Below are 13,992 nucleotides of genomic sequence, written 5' to 3'. Positions count from 1 at the left end.
TGTATCGTCTTTGAAGTTGGTGGACTAGATAAGCCAGAGAGCTTTTGTACATGCAATGTTGCTGGCCTTTGTGCGTTGTCAACTCTGGCAGGTGAAGACAATGAGGCGGTAAGTGGGGGCGAGATAGCAGTGTAGCCAGTCAACTGACTGTCGGTTCTCATCAGCAGCTCACGTGAGTTGTTCATTTGTCACCAAGGACACAAACTCATTCAGATGCAATCGTGCCTTAATTCACAAAGCTGAATAACATCATACGGCAACTCCTGGATACAATTGCACACGAAGATGTGGAGCAAAAATGTACACTCACAACATGATGAAAGAACATACAATCATGAATAACATGTGAAAAACACAATCAGGATTTGTGTATTCACAAGACGCGGGACACAATAACACAAATGTGAGAAATCGTAAAATACCCCACGAGCTCATTAATGGATGTTACAAAAAATAAACAATTTAACGGCATCAATTGCTTGCAGCGGGAGCAGGGGTCTGACGTGCTCTCATTGTAAATTCACGCAGCGCACACACGGCGAGCAAAAACATCGCAAAGCACTGCATCGATTGCGAGCAGACGACTGTACAATGTGCGTAGGGGCTGCCTGGCAGGAAGCGGATCCACGTGGAGTGTCGTCGTGACAGTGAGTGAGCGATGAGAATGTGACGTTTAGGGTGTAGGTTATGTTTGATTGTTGATTAATATTTGCAGCTTCTGCGTTTAATATATTTTGTAGTTTTAATAATAGCTGAGGGTATTTTTGACACAATGCAATGTAGATTAATAAGTAATATAAATGCGTTCACATCTCAGGAATCTGTACAAATGAGTGGGCATTCTTATCTTATTTATAGAACACCTTAGCTCAAAGCACTTTACATGGTTTAGAAGGGGTTAAAAAAAATCGAGTGATTTAGATGGCAGGGTTATGAAATGGCTATAGGGGAGGGACGAGATGGAGTGGAGGGCTGAGGGGAGGGAAGAGGAAGGGAATGAGTGATGGTGAAGAGGGCTTTAATAGGATTTCAGAATTTCACTGGGGAGTGAAAGTGAGAGTGAGGGGGGGGGTAAAGGCTACAGGGCCGAGGAAAGGATAGCGCACTGCGGGAACGGTGACCTCAAAGGCTCCTCATACAGTGGAGTTGGTCACTCAGAGATGGACGAATATACGGTCACATTTTTACGTCCAAACATCTGAGTGAAACGTTTCCCTTGTGCCTTCAACGGCAGCCTTGGGGTGGAAGGAGAAGGTGGGGGCAGTGACACGGTCCAGCTGTAGCACGCCCGCCGCTTGTTGCAGATGTTTACGGTTGGAATCTGGCAGGCCGCCCTGGTTAATACTGTGGTGTGTGCTAACCGTAAACTACGTGGACGATACAAATTCTGTGACGTTACTTGAAACGAGCGGGCCACTGTGCACCAGCATCACTGTCCAAATTTGCCAAATCTGAAAAATTACACCGCAAGTTACTCAACTGGGATTACGCAGCAGCAACATGCCCCCCCCCCCTCCCCCCGCCTACTGAAAAAACAACTGCATACTAAGTCTGTGAAACACTGGCAAGTCTTCCTCAGTGATAGGCTTGCACTGTAAGAATAACGTGAACAGCGAATGTGCTAAATTATTATTAATACGATTTTGCCACAATGTCTGACACGGACACACATATCCCATAACCGTGCCGCACAATTGCCTCTAACGCCCACTGCTTTGCTGCTGCGGCACTCACCGCCGCTTCCCGTGTGCTGCGTGGAGATGTACTGCTCGAGCCGGGCGCGCAGCACGATCTCCACGCCGTACTGGCCGTGCGTGCCGTTGTCCACCAGGATGAAGTGAGAATGGTTGTTGTCCAGGCAGGAGAGTCGCCCCTGGCCAGCCTCGTCCATGGGATACTCTGCCGGAAACTTGCCCTGCCAATGCACGCACGGCAAAAACAATCAAAGCAGCATTCATGCGATCGCCAATAATTGCCGATCGCATGAACGGTGCTGTGCAAACTAGGGTGGAACGACGCGGACGTCCGGAATAAACGCCTCATGAGAGACCCAAACATCATTGCACCTCCATGCTTTGAGGTTCCTCCTTCTCAAAGACACTGCTGGAGCCATCAATCGCATTTATAACATCAATAGGCCGATGCACACATCTCCTTCATGGTTGGAAAATTAAAGACACAAGCCACAGTAGTGCGGTTGTGGTCATCCACCCCAAACTTGAATCATATATTAAACCCATAGAGCCGCATTAGCGTAACTGTGCCCATGCAACCCAAACTATAGACCATACAGCCAAATCCACAGTGGTCTGCGCTCTTTCAACAGAGGAGATGGAACAGCAAAACTATACAAATTCTCTCATCTGATGCCCTCTCTTCACGGCCAGTAGACTTTTTACATTGGCAGTTAGCAACTGAATGTATTGGCATCTTCTGCAAGAATATAATCAATTACATTTGGAATTCGAGATATTTAATAGTACAGCAATGCAATTCCTGAAAAAGCAATGCATGTTGTGCAGGATGCTCTCCAGTTTTATTAATGATAATAGTTTTAGAAAATGTCCAACATTTTATTAGTTTTCAAACACTTGCCATTTATGCATACCAACCATATTTAAACGATGTAAGAAAATTAGTAGCATTTATTGATTGCATTTGGTATTCTCGCTGTCCTTACCGGGCAGGGGTATCACTCAGGAAAGCGCTGCATTCCACAGACACGGTCTGTAGTAGTTGCACAGCAGGAGGCAGCGTTGCAGAATGTAATCCCAATTCAATCACGAGCAGTGTCATTTCCTATAATCTCCCAATTGCGAACCTGCGCGTCTATGAGGTGCTCCTTGTTGTGAATGATGCCCCAGGTTGCTATGCCAATCGCCACGATCTTGCCCTCCTTGGAGCCACTGGCCAAGGCGAAATCCCTCACCGACTCGCCCACGTACTTCATCACGCCGGCGTAGGAGCCACCCGTGATTATCCACGCCCCTTGAATACCAACAAAATACACACATTTTACACACTCACACAAACACAGATCCCCTGTATAGCCTTAAGAGACTGTCAGGGCAAGTGCTGTTAGCGAGCACCTATGAAGGCCGGCACTACACACGACGGGGTGGGTGTCTAGCACCACACCCAGCCGCCTTTGTCTCCCTAGTGGCAATGTTTACACACCGCACCAGGTACTCATTTAAGCTTGAGTCGACCTAAGGGGAGGCCCAAGACCGGTTCAGATAATCGTCACCGGTGTTGGCCGTGAGCAGGATTCGAACTCGGGTTGCCGGGTTCGTAGCACGGCGCGCTAACCGCTACACTACCGCTCCCCATGTTATATTGTAGAAAATACGCACACACAGCAGCACGTATGGTACAGACAGTTAAATACCTACCAGGCTGTTTCTCGTAAAGAACGTTTATTCACAGTTTTTATTCTGCTCGTTTACCAAGGAAAGCCTCAATGAGTCTCATGACTGTTTTTCAGCAGGGTCCTGCCGAGTATTTTTTCACAGTGGGGGTATCAGTATTGCTATGTGTGTAATCCCAATTGAGTAATTTGTGGGTATGTTTCCAAATTTGGCCAAAATGAAGCCAGACCAACCATGGCCTACTCTTTAGAATAACATCACGGCTGCTACATTGAACACAAAGCAACAATCATCGCCCCTCCCTGCTGGCAGACTGGTGCCCACTTGCAGGACAGGTGCTGGGTCACCTTGTGCCATGTAGGGGCAGCTGCCTCTGGAGGGGCCCTTTCAAGCGTTTAAGATTAGATGTGATTAGATGTGATGTATGTTACTTATTTATCCAGGAAAACCACACTGAGTTGTAGGGCTCTCTTTCTCAGGAAGGTCCAACATTGTTTTTTTTTTATTTTAAGAAGTTTTCAGCCAATTAATTATTGCCAGAAAGGGTAAAACTGGAGCACCCGGAGACAACCCACGTCTTGAGCGAGGGGGCAACACTTGATCACCGTACATATGGAATACAGATGGCGAACAGTCCACTTGCTGTACTGCCTTCTCCCGGCGAACCATCAGTATTTGTGCGGTCATCCACCAACCCCGGGTGGCTCTATGGTGCACGACGCCCAGTCGTGATCACCTGTGCTGCGTGCGGTCTTGTTGAGGCCGTGGCGAAATATGGTTCTCAGTTGGGGCTTCAGGTGGAAGTTCTTGGCCCCGCCCGTGACCGAGATGAGCAGGTTGGGCACGTCCAGGTGCCAGTGCTCCATCATCAGCTTGAAGAGCACGCTGGGCTCCGTGTCGTTGCCTACGCGCACAAACTGAGCCCCAACGGAATCTCGAGGAACACACTCACGGGCATCGACAGCAGCACTTCTAAAACTATAAACTATGAAAACTATTTAAATGTTACCAGGTAAGGCCCACTGAGCTGTATAGCTATTTTTCAGAAGCGACCTGGCCAGAAATGAGAGCTCAACGAAGTGGCTTATGATGTGAAAATGCGTTGCAGCCAAATACTCGAGACACATGATTCTAAATTTGGAGGGAAACACCAGAGGAACTGGAAAAAAAATCAACACAACCACGGGTGAGAGACACACGCAAACTCCAAATATACAGGCGTCGGGGTCGGGATCGAACTCACGAACTCCTGTATAGCAGGTAAGGTATTTCACATCTTGGGTTAGCTCCGCAATATTTACATGAACTCATCCATGTTCAAACACCAACGAGTTCCTTGAGATCTTCAGATCGCCTTCTTCTCAGTACTCTGAGGTCAAATCTAATTTCCTGGGCTGATCGGGCTTTTGCCAGTGCAGCCCCCAAGCTTTGGAACTCTATGTCTTTGCTCATAAGACAATCAGTCGTTAGCTATATTTCAATCTGTCTTGAAAACTCATCTCTTTAAACTGGCCTTTACCCCCTAGTTCTGGCCCTTTACCCTGCAGGTTCTGTTTGTTTCCTGCTTTCCATACATGGGGCGCATTGAGATTTACCAATGAAATGCGCCTTACAAATATAACTTTGTTTATTAAAGTATCACTGAAGTCTACTTTTTTTCTGACGTGACCTTTGTGCCAAATATTGTTTCAAGTAAACCGTAAAGAAATACTGTGCACAGGAAATGTATTACAAAGCGCACCATGGCCTGCAGTCATTATTTTATTGTTGATATTATAATTATGACAATTGTTTACAATGCAGGAAAGCCTCACTGAGTTATTTTTTTCAGAATGGTCCAGCCAAGTTTTTTACAGTAGGGGGCGATGCTGCTGCCGCTGCGTGTAATCCCTATTGTGTGATGTGCAAGTACTTTTTCAGCAGTGAGATGTTTGGCCATTACCAGTTACATCGTGTTTTATAATCCACGTGAGGAAACCGGAAAACCCGGAGAAAATCCATGCAGAACAGGGGGAGAACATACCAACTCCACACAGAAAGGTGCCCAAGTTAGGAATCAAACCCATGCCCTTCTTCCTACGAGGCAGGAGCATTAATACTGCGCCACCCTGCTGCCCACCGAACCCAGCAGGTTTGAAGTCTTAACTGGTTGAGGAAATCAACCGTTGCTTCCAAAGCGCTCGGTTGGTTACAGGTGCACTCCACCATGCTCGGCATTAACGCTGCCACCACAATGGGGAGCAGCAGGGATTGTTGACCGAGCCATCTCACCTGACAGAAGCTGATCCAGCGTCAACGCGGTACCCAAGGTGACGTGTGACGCAACGGGCAAGTGAAACAACAAGGGCGTGCCTAGTGCAGCAAAGGTGCTGCAATGCTGCCCCCTCAATCAACACAGCATGCAAACCTTTTAGCACAACGTCTATGTGAACAAACTAGACATATTTTATCACGTAAGGCCCACTGAGCTATATAACTCTTTTTCAGAACCAACCTGGACACAAAAACGAAGTGGTTTATCACGTGGAAATGTACAGCAGTCAAACACTCTAAACGCGTGATGTTTATTCTAAACGTGCAGGGAAAAACCAGAGAACCCAGAGAAAAATCCACGCGACCACAGGGAGAGAGCCACGCAAACTCGTACGTAGTGAGCCAAGCTAATCGGTGGTACGGAAGGACAACAAACTATACGCAAAAATCAGTTCTAAATAAATTAGTTTTCAATCAAGCTTGGGTCCCTTGAGGGAAGCTCAGCTACTTGTTACAGGGAAACCTTGCTGTGGACGGTACAATGGAAGATCGCGCATCACCGTTATGGGTAATATTAACGATTCGCGACCAAATCGACACATCCCCCAGTGCAGTTGCTACCAATCTAGGATTTGTTTCTCACGTTACTGTCTCGTTTGCAGAGTTTCGTTGCTCATAATGGCCTAAATGTAACATTCGCATCTTGTGTTCATACTTGTATAAGTTACGTGCTTTGCACATGCGATTCAATGCATGCATAGCAAGCCTTGAAAATCAATATGACCCGATTGCAGCATTACACCCATAATTACCACATTGTAATATAATGCACGGACATGGAATATACAAAACAGTGTTTCTGAATTACCAATTACCGTAGTTGGTTTTCATGGCACGTCTGCGAAATCGTTTGCGCTGCTGAAATAAAAAGTTATTTTCCAAACACTGTTATTTTTTGAGAATCACCATTTATTTTACGCAGCACTAATTAGGGTGCTATTCATTCCTGCCGGATATAACGTGACGCTGCCCTTCCAAAGCTAGAAACACTGTCGATTGACTTCACATGCCTACAGCTGTGCGGGTGACAGTCACGCAGATGAAAGCCTCCACAGCACTCGTATATTCACTGTTAGCGCGGCATTCTCTACCACGGTTTGGCTCGGCTCTGCCTTGACCTCTACGACCCCACATGGACGGTGCTTTGTGCTGTGATGTTTAACAATGAAGCTTAGAACATCTCTTATGGCGCCACCACCGTAAGCACGGCAGGGACGATGATGATGGCCGGGATGCGGATGGAAGGGAAAAGTGTGTGAGAATAATTAGAAACCAAATTAATCGAATGACACACTACGGTCCATTCAAAACAGTTTAATTTGGAAACATAACAACTATATATTATGTGCACTTTATAAATGTACAGGGTTTTTTTGTTCATTACCCCAGCTGAACATTTGTCAGGCAGCCTGACATGGCCACGGCGTGCATCTCTCCACAACACGAGAGCCATTCCGTGCTGGATCTCCCCCTTGAGTCCCTCGGCTGGGATGACCAAGTGCCTGCCCACGTGCTGCGCTGGACTCACTTTGCCAAGCCTCTGGCCAAGGCCGGTGAATTGGATGTCTCCGAACGCGTTGGTGGGCTCGTTCGCAGTGTGCTTGGCGGGCTCCCACTTCTGTCCCAGCAGAGTGGGCTTGAGCAGTGCGGTGTTGGCATGCTCAGAGCGCGGGTGCCTGCACTCACACACCCTGCGAGCGGCACCGGCCAGGCATTAAATCCCGCAGTTTAAGGGGGTCACACAGGAAGCCTAACCCATCTAATAGAGCCATTGACAGTTCGTCGGCATAACACAATCATGTCTCGGCATTCCGCGCGAGAAATAACCACGTGGGGACGGGCATAATGGATTGTAGGCTGGCCTGGTACTAGGGGGGCAATGGCGTAGGCCCTATACAATCAAAAGTCCCTTTAGCACCACTAGCACTATAGTGCACCCTCCTGAGCAGTGTACATACGGGAATTCCTCGCTTAATAAGGTAGATGCGTTCCTGAATAGTGCGAAGTGTTCCCGAATAGAAGAACCACTGTCACGAAAACGGGTTGTGTGAATACCACACGTTAAGCGAGGACTTACCCGTATATATTTTCAATGCCCTTATAATGGCTTGCCATGTTAAGGTGCGATAGAAGTTGTCGTTATTGTTAGGGTGACCCCCCATACAAATTAACCTTATGGCGGTACCCCGGGGTGCCAAATAATACAAACTGGCCGAGGCAATGAAATATTTTATTTCTGGGACACAATTTTCCAGGGGTCACACTTAACTCCGCAACTGGGGTACCAATCAATCCGAAATCGGTGTTACTCCACGATGTCAAAACGCAGCGAGGACAATTGCACTGAAGCCCTGAACGCTCGTACGCACCGTAGTGGTGCATCGTGTACAGCTCGTCGAGATGAGTCGATTGCCGCATCGCCGACCATCATCACATTATGCGAGAGCCGGGGTACTATGGTAACCCGGCGTACCGCCATGAGGTTCAAATGCTCTTCTGCACCCCCCCCCCCCCATCCGAGAGGAGTTGGGACTGGTTGTGAGTGCACTGGACTGTGAGTGTGCTTTTAAAATTGCTGATCACGATACATTATCACATATGGATACACTCACGTAACATAGAGCTCATTCTTAATTATTGTGCAAGCACAATTACAACACCATGCTCAGGCAGTGCGGTTCACCTGTGCAGGTAGAGGATACATTTATACCTGAATGGGTGGTTCACAACAACAATACAAGCAGAGACTTCTGTGTGCAGCCCAACGCCACTGATAACACTTCATTTACCCAAGAATATGTTCCAGGAAGGCCCTACCAAGTTTTTTTTGCAGCAGGGGCTGACGTTGCTGCTCTGTAATCCCAATGAATTAATTTGCAGTGTAAGGTTATAGAATGTGGATGTTTGGCCAATACCAGTTACATTTTATGGGTTTGCTTTTTTTTCCAACCCTTTACCCTACCTATAGCCTGTGATTTTACAGGTCACTTTCTGGCATAACAATTATGTGATAAGCATTTTTTAGCTATGTAAATGTATAGAGTACTCTACATTCCAGATACCATCCACATTTCATGAACACAAATGTACACATTAAAAAAAGTGTGCCCTCACCCAGCTGTCGAAGACTCGATGTACCAGCAGCACACCTTCATTTTGATATTCTGGCTTATCCAGGCTTTAACTGCTTCCTGCGACAAGACAAATGTTCGCAACAGCATTGAGGAATGTCCGTGAAGTCTGGAGATGCGGCACTGCACTCCTGAGCATGAATATTTCACACCAAAAATTGCATTTATAGTGGCACTTGCTTATAATGCCTAAGTATCTCAAAGTACCATTCCAATGCCCTGTGGCAGTCTAGCCCAGGGGACCACCCAGTGGCAACCATCCCTTTACAGCACAAGTTGTATGCAGCACCAGCCTGCAAATGGCTATCGTCTGCCAGGCGGGAGGTGATGTTGCAACATGATCTTTCAAATTCGGTAATGTGCAGGTCGTTTTTAAAACTTGGCAAGAATGGGCCGACTTTTCCTCGAAACCTAACCCATGCAGCTGACAGCAAGAGTGTGTCCGTTGGTCACGTTATCTGCTGAGATGTGTCTCATGTTATCCCTTTGTTGTAGAGTACGAATAATATTGAAATCTGCATGTTTAAACTTAGCCAATGAGATAATAGTTCTTATATTTAAAATTATCTAAAACTTGTTTGAAGTTGTTTTCGTTTTATTTCATTTGACTCAATATTTGTATGCAATATTTATTTCATGGACGAATGAAGGTGTAAAGCAACCAATAATTTAACACTAACATTTAAAAATGTACCTGATAAAAGCAGTTACGATTACATATCCTTTCAGATCTTCTCTTGAAAGTATTTCATAATAAAAAAAACATTCCGAATTAAGTATTCAACACAACTGTCAGTTATAGGCTAAGGAGAAGAGGACAGATTTAAGCCTGGACTCGAACAGGAGAATGGAGGCAGCCATGTGGGTGGTGCGTTGCGGAGAGCTGAGCAAGCTGGGAAGGGAGACGTCGGCAGATGTCAGTCCATAGGGGATGTTGAAACATTTGTAATTGCTATTTTATTTCACGACAACTTATTTTTCTCCTGTGCCACTTTATCCATACAGAACAGAACTCCTCGCGTTCAACACCACGTATCTCCACTAGCCTGCTCTCTCTCACTCTCCTAGTCTCTCCACTGCTAGCCTGTCTCTCTCTCACTCTCCGAGCCTCTCCACTGCTAGCCTGCTCTCTCTCACTCTCCTAGCCTCTCCACTGCTAGCGTGCTCTCTCTCACTCTCCTAGCCTCTCCACTGCTAGCCTGCTCTCTCTCACTCTCCTAGCCTCTCCACTGCTAGCTTGCTCTCTCTCACTCTCCTAGCCTCTCCACTGCTAGCCTGTTCTCTCTCTCACTCTCCTAGCCTCTCCACTACTAGCCTGTCTCTCTCTCACTCTCCTAGCCTCTCCACTGCTAGCCTGCAATCTCACTCTCCTAGCCTCTCCACTGCTAGCCTGCTCTCCCTCTCACTCTCCTTGCCTCTCCACTGCTAGCCTGTTCTCTCTCACTCTCCTAGCCTCTCCACTGCTAGCCTGTCTCTCTCTCACTCTCCTAGTCTCTCCACTGCTAGCCTGCTCTCTCTCACTCTCCTTGCCTCTCCACTACTAGCCTGTCTCTCTCTCACTCTCCTAGCCTCTCCACTGCTAGCCTGCTCTCTCTCACTCTCCTAGCCTCTCCACTGCTAGCTTGCTCTCTCTCACTCTCCTAGCCTCTCCACTGCTAGCCTGCCCTCTCTCACTCTCCTAGCCTCTCCACTGCTAGCCTGCTCTCCCTCACTCTCCTAGCCTCTCCACTGCTAGCCTGCACTCTCACTCTCCTAGCCTCTCCACTGCTAGCCTGCTCTCCCTCTCACTCTCCTTGCCTCTCCACTGCTAGCCTGTTCTCTCTCACTCTCCTAGCCTCTCCACTGCTAGCCTGTCTCTCTCTCACTCTCCTAGTCTCTCCACTGCTAGCCTGCTCTCTCTCACTCTCCTTGCCTCTCCACTGCTAGCCTGTCTCTCTCTCACTCTCCTAGCCTCTCCACTGCTAGCCTGCTCTCTCTCACTCTCCTAGCCTCTCCACTGCTAGCCTGTTCTCTCTCTCACTCTCCTAGCCTCTCCACTGCTAGCCTGTTCTCTCTCTCACTCTCCTAGCCTCTCCACTGCTAGCCTGTCTCTCTCTCACTCTCCTAGCCTCTCCACTGCTAGCTTGCTTTCTCTCACTCTCCTAGCCTCTCCACTGCTAGCCTGCTCTCTCTCACTCTCCTAGCCTCTCCACTGCTAGCCTGCTCTCACTCTCCTAGCCTCTCCACTGCTAGCCTGTTCTCTCTCTCACTCTCCTAGCCTCTCCACTGCTAGCCTGTTCACTCTCTAACTCTCCTAGCCTCTCCACTGCTAGCCTGCTCTCTCTCACTCTCCTAGCCTCTCCACTGCTAGCCTGCTCTCTCTCACTCTCCTAGCCTCTCCACTGCTAGCCTGTCTCTCTCACTCTCCTAGTCTCTCCACTGCTAGCCTGCTCTCTCTCACTCTCCTAGCCTCTCCACTGCTAGCCTGTTCTCTCTCTCACTCTCCTAGCCTCTCCACTGCTAGCCTGTTCTCTCTCTCACTCTCCTAGCCTCTCCACTACTAGCCTGTCTCTCTCTCACTCTCCTAGCCTCTCCACTGCTAGCCTGTCTCTCTCTCTCACTCTCCTAGCCTCTCCACTGCTAGCTTGCTCTCTCTCACTCTCTTAGCCTCTCCACTGCTAGCCTGCTCTCTCTCACTCTCCTAGCCTCTCCACTGCTAGCCTGCTCTCTCTTCCTCTCCTAGCCTCTCCACTGCTAGCCTGCTCTCTCTCACTCTCCTAGCATCTCCACTGCTAGCCTGTTCTATCTCTCACTCTCCTAGCCTCTCCACTGCTAGCCTGTTCTCGCTCACTCTCCTAGCCTCTCCACTGCTAGCCTGTTCTCTCTCTCACTCTCCTTGCCTCTCCACTGCTAGCCTGTTCTCTCTCTCACTCTCCTTGCCTCTCCACTGCTAGCCTGCTCTCCCTCTCACTCTCCTTGCCTCTCCACTGCTAGCCTGTTCTCTCTCACTCTCCTAGCCTCTCCACTGCTAGCCTGTTCGCTCTCTCACTCTCTTAGCCTCTCCACTGCTAGCCTGTTCTCTCTCACTCTCCTAGCCTCTCCACTGCTAGCCTGTTCTCTCTCTCTCTCCTAGCCTCTCCATTGCTAGCCTGTCTCTCTCTCACTCTCCTAGTCTCTCCACTGCTAGCCTGCTCTCTCTCACTCTCCTAGCCTCTCCACTGCTAGCCTGTTCTCTCTCTCACTCTCCTAGCCTCTCCACTGCTAGCCTGTTCTCTCTCTCACTCTCCTAGCCTCTCCACTGCTAGCCTGTCTCTCTCTCACTCTCCTAGCCTCTCCACTGCTAGCTTGCTCTCTCTCACTCTCCTAGCCTCTCCACTGCTAGCCTGCTCTCTCTCACTCTCCTAGCCTCTCCACTGCTAGCCTGCTCTCCCTCACTCTCCTAGCCTCTCCACTGCTAGCCTGCACTCTCACTCTCCTAGCCTCTCCACTGCTAGCCTGCTCTCCCTCTCACTCTCCTTGCCTCTCCACTGCTAGCCTGTTCTCTCTCACTCTCCTAGCCTCTCCACTGCTAGCCTGTCTCTCTCTCACTCTCCTAGTCTCTCCACTGCTAGCCTGCTCTCTCTCACTCTCCTTGCCTCTCCACTGCTAGCCTGTCTCTCTCTCACTCTCCTAGCCTCTCCACTGCTAGCCTGCTCTCTCTCACTCTCCTAGCCTCTCCACTGCTAGCCTGTTCTCTCTCTCACTCTCCTAGCCTCTCCACTGCTAGCCTGTTCTCTCTCTCACTCTCCTAGCCTCTCCACTGCTAGCCTGTCTCTCTCTCACTCTCCTAGCCTCTCCACTGCTAGCTTGCTCTCTCTCACTCTCCTAGCCTCTCCACTGCTAGCCTGCTCTCTCTCACTCTCCTAGCCTCTCCACTGCTAGCCTGCTCTCACTCTCCTAGCCTCTCCACTGCTAGCCTGTTCTCTCTCTCACTCTCCTAGCCTCTCCACTGCTAGCCTGTTCTCTCTCTCACTCTCCTAGCCTCTCCACTGCTAGCCTGCTCTCTCTCACTCTCCTAGCCTCTCCACTGCTAGCCTGCTCTCTCTCACTCTCCTAGCCTCTCCACTGCTAGCCTGTCTCTCTCACTCTCCTAGTCTCTCCACTGCTAGCCTGCTCTCTCTCACTCTCCTAGCCTCTCCACTGCTAGCCTGTTCTCTCTCTCACTCTCCTAGCCTCTCCACTGCTAGCCTGTTCTCTCTCACTCTCCTAGCCTCTCCACTGCTAGCCTGCTCTCTCTCACTCTCCTAGCATCTCCACTGCTAGCCTGTTCTCTCTCTCACTCTCCTAGCCTCTCCACTGCTAGCCTGTTCTCGCTCACTCTCCTAGCCTCTCCACTGCTAGCCTGTTCTCTCTCTCACTCTCCTTGCCTCTCCACTGCTAGCCTGTTCTCTCTCTCACTCTCCTTGCCTCTCCACTGCTAGCCTGCTCTCCCTCTCACTCTCCTTGCCTCTCCACTGCTAGCCTGTTCTCTCTCACTCTCCTAGCCTCTCCACTGCTAGCCTGTTCTCTCTCTCACTCTCTTAGCCTCTCCACTGCTAGCCTGTTCTCTCTCACTCTCCTAGCCTCTCCACTGCTAGCCTGTTCTCTCTCTCTCCTAGCCTCTCCATTGCTAGCCTGTCTCTCTCTCACTCTCCTAGTCTCTCCACTGCTAGCCTGCTCTCTCTCACTCTCCTAGCCTCTCCACTGCTAGCCTGTTCTCTCTCTCACTCTCCTAGCCTCTCCACTGCTAGCCTGTTCTCTCTCTCACTCTCCTAGCCTCTCCACTGCTAGCCTGTCTCTCTCTCACTCTCCTAGCCTCTCCACTGCTAGCTTGCTCTCTCTCACTCTCCTAGCCTCTCCACTGCTAGCCTGCTCTCTCTCACTCTCCTAGCCTCTCCACTGCTAGCCTGCTCTCTCTCACTCTCCTAGCCTCTCCACTGCTAGCCTGCTCTCTCTCACTCTCCTAGCCTCTCCACTGCTAGCCTGCTCTCCCTCTCACTCTCCTTGCCTCTCCACTGCTAGCCTGTTCTCTCTCACTCTCCTAGCCTCTCCACTGCTAGCCTGTTCTCTCTCTCACTCTCCTTGCCTCTCCACTGCTAGCCTGTTCTCTCTCTCACTCTCCTAGCCTCTCCACTGCTAGCCTGTTCTCTCTCTCCTAGCCTCTCCACTTCTAGCCTGCTCTC

General features: G+C 49.3%; 1 protein-coding gene across 2 annotated transcripts in view; it reads right to left on the bottom strand.

Moving 5' to 3' along the window:
• Nucleotides 1-7,367, bottom strand: part of TRPM2 (transient receptor potential cation channel subfamily M member 2) — a 64,683-nt gene extending 57,316 nt beyond the window's left edge. The window contains exons 1-4 of one of the 2 annotated variants that reach the window (XM_032946561.2): nt 7,210-7,367; nt 4,105-4,285; nt 2,822-2,988; nt 1,735-1,915 (exon numbers count right to left, since the gene is read on the bottom strand). In XM_032946561.2, coding sequence (XP_032802452.2) covers nt 1,735-1,915; nt 2,822-2,988; nt 4,105-4,237 — 481 coding nt within the window. In that variant the 5' untranslated portion in view covers nt 4,238-4,285; nt 7,210-7,367. Of the gene's footprint in view, nt 1-1,734; nt 1,916-2,680; nt 2,793-2,821; nt 2,989-4,104; nt 4,286-7,209 lie in introns of those variants that run through there. The other variant, XM_032946560.2, reaches the window with a different exon arrangement.
• Between the last annotated feature and the right edge of the window lie 6,625 nt (nt 7,368-13,992).

The sequence above is a fragment of the Petromyzon marinus genome, chromosome 4 (genome assembly GCF_048934315.1).
Source record: "Petromyzon marinus isolate PM22_M1 ecotype Great Lakes invasive population chromosome 4, UKy_Petmar_22M1.pri1.0, whole genome shotgun sequence".
Taxonomy (NCBI): domain Eukaryota; kingdom Metazoa; phylum Chordata; class Hyperoartia; order Petromyzontiformes; family Petromyzontidae; genus Petromyzon; species Petromyzon marinus.
This window is presented reverse-complemented; position numbering and strand designations above follow the sequence as displayed.